General features: G+C 37.5%; 1 protein-coding gene across 2 annotated transcripts in view; it reads left to right on the forward strand.

Moving 5' to 3' along the window:
• The window catches only part of LOC144978722 (Na(+)/H(+) exchange regulatory cofactor NHE-RF2-like), a 109,444-nt gene extending 99,762 nt beyond the window's left edge, over positions 1-9,682 (forward strand). The window contains exons 4-5 of one of the 2 annotated variants that reach the window (XM_078925148.1): positions 7,578-7,612; positions 8,140-9,682. In XM_078925148.1, the coding sequence (XP_078781274.1) occupies positions 7,578-7,612; positions 8,140-8,367 (263 nt within the window). In that variant the 3' untranslated portion in view covers positions 8,368-9,682. The remainder of the gene's footprint in view (positions 1-7,577; positions 7,613-8,139) is intronic. The other variant, XM_078925147.1, reaches the window with a different exon arrangement.
• Positions 9,683-11,023: the final 1,341 nt, after the last annotated feature.

The following is an 11,023-nucleotide window of genomic DNA, read 5'->3' on the forward strand; positions in this document are numbered from 1 at the left end:
ACGAATGGAGGTCCCAATAGCTCAGTTGGTAGAGCACTCGCTTCACACGCAAATGGACCAAGACGGATCTCGGGTGCAGCCGAGAACTATTTTTCTTTTTCTTCTGATCCCCCTGTCCACCCAGCAGTGATTGGGTAACTGGGTTACTTGTCATTATTATATTAGGTACTCTAGGAATGGTGATTTGGGAGATTTAATCCCCCGCTTCCACCATCCCCCATAAAAAGGTCCCAGGTTTGAGTCTTTTAATTTTTTGGGGGGCGAGATGAGGGTTATTTAAATCGACCGATATATAAAGGACGTGTTTTCTGGCCAAATTTTTAAATACGTGTCTGTCCAAAGTACCGAAGTTGACTGGTTTTAAAAAAGGTAATATTTTATGATGTGCTTGATTGAAAACCTTGCAACATTTAGGCTACCTACCTCTGTGTTCAATGCACTTACGTGTGTTTGTTCAAAATTTGAATAATATACGGTCGACAGAATAAATCTTTGAATAAGAACTTAATCTGTCTTTATCGCTCGTCGCGAGTTGAGTTGAGTTGGTAGCAAACTCGAGGTGTTTTGAAGTGTGTTTTTTTTTTATCCACTGATAAGGACGATTGTCGTCTTGTCTTTCTTGGATCAAAGTCAACACACGTAACGGGCCAGCTGGTGGGTAGTGTGTTTGGTTATGCAGACATGTCTATCTACTCCAAAACTTTAAAACTCGTCATTTTTAGGAGATAAAATTATAGATAGTATGCGCTTGGCTAAGAAGCTCATAACATTGCCATCCGGAAGTATAACGGACCAACACACAAAACTGTGTGTATCCATGAACGTTTATAGTCAGGTTAATACAGTTCAGTGAGCATTACTCATAAACGCGGATGGCAAAAAACAATAACAAAGACCTGAGTGACGTCATCTTCGAACTATCTATAGGTAATGTGAACACTGTTCTGCCCTACTCTGGAAAACCCCATATTTTAAAATTTGGCCAGAAAACTCGTCCTTCAAATATCGATCGATTTAAATGACCCTCATCTTGGAAAAAAAACCTCTCAAACGTGGGAGTGCTTATCTTTCTATCGACAAGTGCTTGTGGTTGTTCCCGAATGTACCCCGCTCTCAACCAGACTTCGTGAAGTAAAGATATGTATTAGATAGATAAATGAAAGAATAAATGAACGAATGATTGAATTTGTGAATGAATAAATAAATAAATGGATAACAAGTAAATTGATAAATAGATAAATGAATAAATAAATAAATAAATAAAGTGAATGAATGAACGAACGAATGAACGAACGGACGGATAAATTGATAAATGAATGAGTGAAAGAATGAATGAATGAATGAATGGATGAATGGATTTCCTTAGTTCATCCCAAAATGGAACATTTCCTTAAACGTCCGGCCATTGCTCGAGAATCTTCTGGATGAGACTAGAAAGCCATTTTCACGAACCTCAAGCGTTCGCACTATATATTCCATTTAGTGCCGCGCTGAAGACCGGTCTGGCCCGCGGTCCGACGGTCTTTTAGCTGTGAACCGAAGACCGGTCCCAGAGGGGAAGATCGGCGGCGGTCCTCACTTCTTATCACCTTTCAACTAGTGCGGGGCGGTCCTTGCAAGGACCACGGTCCTACGGTCTCGCGCCATAGCCTACTACTTCCCCAGCGATTCGTTGCTTCGGTTGCCTATCTTCCACCAATCACCACCCATCCCACTTAATTAATCGCACCCACCCCCCTTTGCCATACACTAAACGACACAGACGACCATACAGGCAGACGACCACCAACCTCCACTCCGCAAACCGCCCTTTCGTGTGTGAGATGGGGGGAACAGGAGGCGCACGCCTTGGACGATTCCATTATACGGGGTAAATTTCAAAATTTACTACACCATAATGATCGCAATGACAATGATCTATGGTGAAGGCATGACCCCTCTTCTCTAATGGGTTATTGTTTGAAATGTATGTGACTACAAAAGAGTGTGTTTGTGTGTGTGTGTGTTGTGTGTGTGTGTGTGTGTGTGTGTGTCGAACCTAGCAAGTAGCAAATCCGATTTTTTGTTTTCTTTTGTCCATCTCTTGTCACCACTCCTTTCTATCGCAGTGTTGTCATTTAAAATAATACAATAATATTAAAATTTCGTTTGGTGTTTTTACTAATCAAATAATATGAGTTTCATTAGTTTCTTCCTTCCAAAAAACCCAATTATAACGTCTGAATTTTAAAAAAGTCCAATAGAATATTTGGGGACCCCGATAGCTCAGTTGATAGAGCACTCTCTTTATATGCAAAGGGCCAGAGATCGATCCCGGGTGCAGTCGATTTTTTTCTGAATCCCTGTCTACTCAGCAATGAATGGGTAGCTGAGTTTGTTAGATCTGGCGAAAAGTCACCATCGACCCCTCTTATCACCTCATCCACCCCCTCTTATTATAACTTCACGTCTCTCTCTTACTCTTCAATGCTCGCTGCCCTCTAATGTGTGTGTGTGGGGGGGGGGGGGAAGGGGGGGGGGGAGGAGTTGCGTGTGTGTATCAACGCCACGAACAACTCGATCAACGCCTTGGGCGCGGCCATTATCTCCGTTAATGGGGATAAATTTCAAATTTTATTAAATTATCGAAGTAACAATGAAGTACGGTGAGCAAATAAAGAAGGCATCACCCCTCTTCTCTAATTAGGTTACAATTTGAAATGAGTGTGACTACTCCGTGTGTTTTACTCCTGTAGGCCACGGTTTTCATCATGTAGCGGTCTTTAACGGTTCAAGAATGAACGATCCCACGCTCTCAAAGGTCAAACCGGTTCGAATTTCCAACAGTCTCTCAGGAATGTTCAATGTCGAAAAGGACCGGTCCTAGGACCGGTCCTTGCGGTCTTCATTTTCCAAGGACCGTAGGACCGTGGTCCTTAAGCTTGCCAAGGACCGCCCCGCACTAATTCCATTACTATGCAATCTACATTGGTACTGGAGCTGGGTTTTGTACCCCGAACCAATCATTGTATGTTCTAAAAATATATATAATAATAAGTTCATGTTGTAGGGCATGTAATACACACATCGTTGCTGACAAAGGGTTTTGTCCCCGAATTAATAAATATTTATCCGTGTTTTGATCCTGAGCACATTGACTTAACATTAATCATTGATGCTGAAATATGGTTTTCTACCAGAATCAATATTGTTTCATTGTTTTTTGTTTTTTTTTTGTTTTTTTTTCTTTCTTTCTTTCTTTTGACCCGAGGTCAAATTAAATAGAATAATTAAACTAGACCATTAATTATATGCGTTTTGATAAAACACTCACAATATCCGCCAGTCACATGAAATCTACCAACACACACTGTACTGTTATGTGTAACCTTTTACGTCTATAGTCTGATTGTGATAAATAACAATGTGAAATTGAATTTAGGCTTCCATTTAATATACGAAAACAGATAATGTGGACTTTTCGAGTTTTCCATTTATCAACAAAACAGGGTGAATTAAACACTACAGACGAATGAGATAATGTGGTAGTGTCGTTGTTAAGTTGAATAAACAAAAACATTGATGCCCCATATAGATAGAATGCGCTTGGCCAAGGAGTTCACAACATTGCCATCCGGAAGTATAACGGACCAACACACAAACTCTGTGTAACCATGAACTTTTATAGTCTGGTTAATACAGTTTAGTGAGAACAACTCACAAACGCGGATGGCAAAAACAATAACAAAGGCCTGAGTGACGTCATCTTCGAACTATCTATACGCCCCATCAGTGCTTTTGTTTATTCATCTTTTGATGTAAAATGAGTATTTTACCTAATTGCATATCATCAATAGTATTTGCATAGCGGACTTCAAATTGATACCAGGAAATGTGTCATTCCGTGACTATGCATCTTTGATGTGGGCACTACTAGGCCCTCCTTGGCCCTTCCACGATACTTGCTGACAACTGGGTGACTGACTGCCAGCCAATGACAGGGTGTGGTAATAAGACGATAACGACCGTGAGGCATAAAAATTTGTGGTTACACTTTGATGCACACATAAGCGCGTATAGATAGTATGCGCTTGGCTTAGGGGTTCACAACATTGCCATCCGGAAGTATAACGGAACAACACACAAAACGTTGTGTAACCATGATCGTTTATAGTCCGTTTAATAGAGTTTAGTGAGAATTACTCATAAACGTGGATGGCAAAAAACAACAACAAAGGCCTGAATGTCGTCATCTTCGTTCTATCTATATGCTCACACGCACACACACACACACACACACGTATACTCACACACGCTCACATACCCACAAACTCACACACACACGTATACTCACACACGCTCACACACCCACAAACTCACACACACACTTATACTCACACACGCTCACACACTCACAAACTCACACACACACATATACTCACACACGCTCACACACCCACAAACGCACCCACACTCACACCCATTGGATCAAAGCTACAACCGAGATCGGGCGGTGTGAATGTCCTTCTTTCTAGAGTTTACCACTAAAATGATGGGATTCGAATAACACAGATAAATATAAACATAATATGATTGAACAAATCTATAGATAGTATTAGTATGCGATGGCCAAGGAGTTCACAACATTGCCATCCGGAAGTATAACGAACCAACACACAAAACTGTGTGTATCCATGAACGTTTATAGTCGGGTTAATACAGTTCAGTGAGCATTACTCATAAACGCGGATGGCAAAAAACAATAACAAAGACATGAGTGACGTCATCTTCGAAGAAAAATAATCCCTTAGCGGATTTTTTTTCTTCTTCTTTAGAGTCTATCTCGTAGAAAGATCGAGATAAAACAGGCGTCAGCCGCAATGGAGCGCCGCGAAGTGAGCAATAGAGACTAACATTCTTGAGAGAGAGAGAGAGAGAGAGAGAGAGAGAGAGAGAGAGAGAGAGAGAGAGAGAGAGAGAGAGAGAGAGAGAGAGAGAGAGAGGGAGGATGGCGGGGGCGGGGGATACGTGACATGACATGACATGGATGATGTCTCTCTCTCTCACTCACACACACACACACACACACACACACACACACACACACAACCCCATCGTGTACGTACAGACCATGACAGATCACACTTGAGTGACCACCAATGGTCTCTCCATCTGTCATAATGTCATATATTATATTGAGACAAAAGGGGTCGCCGCCCGCACCTTGATCATTGCATTGTAACTTGTAACACACACACACACACACACACACACACACACACACACAGACACCCACACAGTCTCTCTCTCTCTCTCTCTCTCTCTCTCTCTCTCTCTCTCTCACACACACACATTCACACATGCATGTACACAAAAATGTATTATAACCTCACAATTATTTGATGATGTTTTGATGCTGTGCGCTTGGCTAAGAAATTCACAACATTGCCGTTCGGAAATATAACGGACCAACACACAAAATACTATGTGTAACTTTAAACATTTATATATGCTGGTTAATGCAGTTTAGTTTATCTATAGATAGTATGCACTTGGCTAAGAAGCTCACAGCATTGCCATCCGGAAGTATAACAGACCAACACACAAGACTGTGTGACCATGAACTTTTTTATATACAGTTTAGTGAGAATTACTCATAAACGCGGATGGCAAAAAGCAGTAACATAGACCTGAGTGACGTCAACTTCGTTCTTTCTGTAACCTCACAATAACAGACACATCTTTTTGATGATGTTTTGATGCTGTGCGCTTGGTTAAGAAATTCACAACATTGCCGTCCGGAAATATAACGGACCAACACACAAAATACTATGTATAACTTTAAACATTTACAGGCTGGTTAATAGAGTTTAGTTAATCTATAGATCAATGGTTAAGCACCTTCATTTACTTTTCACTCCTGGTTCCTCTCGTTCCTCTTTTCCTTCTCACTATTTAACGGTTTTCATTCCCATCCTCTTTTTAACCCCCCCCCCCCCCCCTTTCAACAACCATTTCCGTCGACTTGTCTTCTACCTCTATCTACTCGTTTGACTCCTGTCCTTCCTCATGTATTCATCGTCATCATCATCATCATCATCATCATCATCATCATCATCATCATCGTCGTCGTCGTCGTCGTCGTCGTCGTCGTCGTCGTCGTCATCATCATCATCATCATCATCGTCATCATCATCATCATCGTCATCTTCATCATCATCGTCATCTTCATCATCATCATCATCATCATCATCATCATCACACCATACTCCATCATCATCGTCATCAAAGAGAAAATGATAAGAGTCGAGAGGGGGCGGGGGTGGTGGTGCGACGAAGAGAGAAAAAGAATAAGAAGGGGGGAAGATATGGTAGAAACAGATGAACTAGGAGGAGGAAGAGTAACATAAAATAATATGGAGTGAAAAAACCCTATATTCATTCATATGCAATGCAACTTAACAATTTATTTTATATATGGAATTACTTAAATAACCCTTGTTTTAATTAGAAAAAAAAATTGGGTATTTTTGTGGTTTAAACTTTTCTTTCTTCTTCTTTTTCTTTTTTTTTTTTTACTAACAAGTTGTGAAGCACTAACAGTTTGGGCTCGACGTGTACTTATTTGCAGGTCTGATAACCCAGAATTGTTATGGGCCCATTGTTGTAATGGAAATTATCTCACTCAAACAAACGTAACGTAAATTATTGTCCCTTATTTTTATTCTCTATTGTCTTCTGGCGCTTTCCTACTCACGTCATCCCTTATTTACAACAATGTTGATTCAGGGCCTTAGTTGCGTTGGACTACCAGACATGCTACAATGTTCTCGTAGAGTGGGTTAACAATTTTTTTTCTTAATTAAAAAAAAACTGTCTATCTCGTGTTAAATTACATAATTTTTTCTCCCTTAAAAAATGAGCACAGTCTGTTATGTAATGTTTTTGTTTGATAAAATGATTGTTTATTTACTTATAGATAGTATGCGCTTGGCTAAGAAGCTGATAACATTGCCATCCGGAAGTATAACGGACCAACACACAAAACTGTGTGTATCCATGAACGTTTATAGTCAGGTTAATACAGTTCAGTGAGCATTACTCATAACCGCGGATGGCAAAAAATCAATAACAAAGACATGAGTGACGTCATCTTCGAACTATCTATTGGAAATGAAACTTTGTTATTTTGTTTTTAATTTTTTTTTTTTTGGTCATGTGCTCATCTATTATTTATTGATGCTGTGCGTTTATTTAAAATACTCACAACATCCGCCACCCGGAGATAGACGTACCTACACACAAAACTATGTGTAACCTTAAACGTTTAAAACTATAGTCTGATCAATATACTTTAGTGAGAACTACTCATAAACAAATTGATGGCTGGCTAAAAACAATAACAAAGAGCTGAGTGATGTCAATTTCGTTCCTTTATATATGTGTATTGCGGGTGTCTTCATGTGTATACATATTATATGTGTGTATGTGATCGTATGTGTAGAATTATATTTAATTTGTTATATCGACATTCCTTGCAAATCATTTTTATTTTTAACTAATGATTTTCTTTTCTTTCTTTTTTTTTTTTTTAACAGAAACTGTGAATGGAGTCAAGACTCAAGAAGCCCCTGTAAGTCTTCAAGAAATCACAAAATCTATTTTTAAAAAAAGAAAAAAAAAAGAAACATTTCCTTTATTCATCCCATATTGGAAATGTATCTCTAAGGTCTATTCCAAGGGGAGACTGGAATAACCCAGGCGTTAGCCGTAGTGCAGCGCCGCAAATTGAGCTAGGGCGAGGTGACTTGCTCAAGGCCACACAACGCAGCGGTGGATGATCGAACTCGGTACCTTTCGGGTATGAAGCAAAGACCGTACTGCTAAGCCACGTTGCCTCCTCTCATTAGTCTTTCTGTGATTTTATAGATTCCTACCCAGGGGGTAACAAGCATTTTTTATAATATGTAAGATGGGACATGAGTCCTGTTAGGCAATAGTACAATATTTATTGATTTATTTACTTATTTATTTATTTATTTATTTATTTATTTATTTATTTATTTATTTATTTATTTATTTATTTATTTATTATTTATTTATTCATATTTACTTGTTTATTTATTTATTTATTTATTTATTTATTCCATTTCCTACCAGACTCCCCCTGAGCCAGAGTTCACCGTGGCTAAAGAACCAGAGCCAGTCGTATCCAAACCAGCGCCAGCCCCCGAGCCTGTCAAAGCCCCAGCCCCAGAGGCCGAGGGCCTGATGCTAAATCTGTCCGTGGCCGAGATGAAGGAAAGATTGAAGGCCAAGAAGAAGGCCGACCCCCGGCACAACAAGATTTCATTCGAAAGGAAATACCAGCAGTTTGAGAGGATGTGAGCGGTGTGGATATTGAGCAGCTAACGAAGACGAAGACGACAACAGACAACATATCGTAGATGATGATGAGGGATGCATGGGACGGGTGGATGAGAAGGAGGAGTGGATGGTTGTTCAGATGAACCCGTTAACTGCTATACTCTAAAAACACACGTATTTAAAAATTTGGCCAGAAAACTCATCCTTCAAATATCGATGGATTTAAATGACTCTCATCTTGGCAAAAACTCTCAAACCTGAAGTCTTCACGAAGTCATATGTTTGAGAGTTTTTGCCAAGATGAGGGCCATTTAAATTGATTGATATTTGAGGATATGTTTTCTGGCCAAATTTTTAAATATATATTTTAAAAATTTTTCAGAGTATGGTAGGAAACTGGTTAAGAGAGCGAATGAATTTATTTGAACCAGTTGATTAATAGTATCTAGAACATTTTACTAAGAGTTAAGTGAACTCGGGATCATGAAATTTGATGTTGGATATAGAACATCGGATGGATTGGTGAAGTAAATTGAGGTAGAATAAATAAATAAGTTATAATATTAGGGTTTGTGAAGATGTTAAAATTTGGTTTTTATAATGCAAGATGGCACTTGGTAAGAAAACTACAATTTCTGGATAAACTGATTCATACATTTGTCTCAAGTTGTCAAATTGAATGCTATTCTTTCAAGCTTACATAATGATAAGTTGAAGAAATCAATTCGATTGTTTATGTTAATGAATTGATTTTCCATCTAAAACAGGGATCAATCTTCAATTTTTTTGTGATTAAAATATGGGATATTTGTAGTTTAGGGATATTGAGTATTCTTTGTCTCTTTCATGGTTGAATTTGTTTGACATCCGGTGTATTCAAACGCTCCGTCTTGTAACATTTTTGAACACAGGAAGAAAAAGGGTCTGTTTTAACATTTATTTAGTGGATTGTTGTGAATGATAAATAAATAAATAAATAAAGCAAGATAATTGGTGATTTGTGCTTATTTATATCGTACAAAGCTATAATATTGTGACATATAATATAACTATATTCACGACATGAAAACTGTTTGATTTGTTGGTAATCATATACTTTTTTTTGTTTGTTCTATTCCAAATTTTAATTTTCTGTCTTCCCCCCTGTAGAGCTGATGATAGGTATTTCATCATAATTTGATTTTTTAAAAAGATATTTATGTGTGTGTGTGTGTGTGTGTGTGTGCGTGTGTGTGTGTATGTGTGTGTGTGTGCTTGTTTGTCTATTTGTGTTGTGTGTGTGTGTGTGTATGTGTATGCATGGACGTGTGTTTGTGTGTGTTTAGTCTTATAAAAATATGTGTATGAGTGAATAATTGTGATAGAATTTTCTGGGATTGAAAATGAATGAATGAATGAATGAATGAATGATGAATGAATGAATGAATTATATATCCAAGGAGATATGAAAAGCAACATCGGTTTATATGGACTTATTATTGTTTGTTTTTCAATTTATTATTTTAGTATCTAAATAAATGTGTTTTTTTTTTGTTTTTTTTTTTGGCAACTATTATTTTTTAAACTTTATTATATATTACCACAGTTAAATTTGTATAGTTAAATAGATTTACCCTTACTAATGGTAACAGCGTTAGATGTGTGTTGTTTAGAATTATTATTATTATTATTATCATTATTATTATTATTATTATTATTATTATTATTATTATTATTATTACTACTACTACATTTAACTATATAAGGCAGTTGAATCCTCTGAACAAAGCCATCAATCACTGCTGTTTGATGTGAAAATGAAATCTATAAGAAACTGAAGCGTGAATTAGAATAAGAATTATTAAAGTAAAATCTTTGAATCAAAAACTCATCTCTATCATATTTAAAATGTCAGTTCGTGTCTGTGGAGGGTAAATCCTATCAAAAATTTGATTTTGAAAAAAAAAATGACTTTTGGAAAAAATCAGAAGGAAAGAACAAAAAAAAAAAAAACACCCCAAAAAACGACAACAGTTTAGAAACAAATAGTATTCCAATGCCAGATTATTAAACGAAGAGAAAAAAAAATATTATGAAAACAGTTTCGGTATTGATATAAATCTCACTGATTCTGTAGAGATTGATTTAAGAATTTTTTAATTCTTTCCAAACAGTTTTATTAGGGTTTTATCTTTGGACTAAAATACATAAAAATTTCTTCAACTGCTTTGTTTCAGGTTTTTAGAAGCAGAAGCTGTTATATTTTATCGATTGATCCCTTAACGGTTCGCAACCTCGACCCTCAAGCAGTTCTGTATATTCTCATTGGTAGTCGGTGATTTTGTTTTGTGGTTTTACTAGCTATTATTGTACTCTTTGATAAAGACTAGATAGATAGATTTGCAGATTAGCTTCATGAGTCCCATTAGATTTGCAGATTAGCTTCATGAGTCCCATTAGATTTGCAGATTAGCTTCATGAGTCCCATTAGATTTGCAGATTAGCTTCATGAGTCCCATTAGATTAGCAGATTAGCTTCATGAGTCCCATTAGATTTGCAGATTAGCTTCATGAGTTCCATTAGATTAGCAGATTAGCTTCATGAGTTCCATTAGATTTGCAGATTAGCTTCATGAGTCCCATTAGATTTGCAGATTAGCTTCATGAGTCCCATTAGATTTGCAGATTAGCTTCATGA

This window comes from Berghia stephanieae, chromosome 8 (assembly GCF_034508935.2).
Source record: "Berghia stephanieae isolate SIO BIC M18660-M18661 chromosome 8, UCSD_Bste_1.3, whole genome shotgun sequence".
Lineage (NCBI taxonomy): Eukaryota > Metazoa > Mollusca > Gastropoda > Nudibranchia > Aeolidiidae > Berghia > Berghia stephanieae.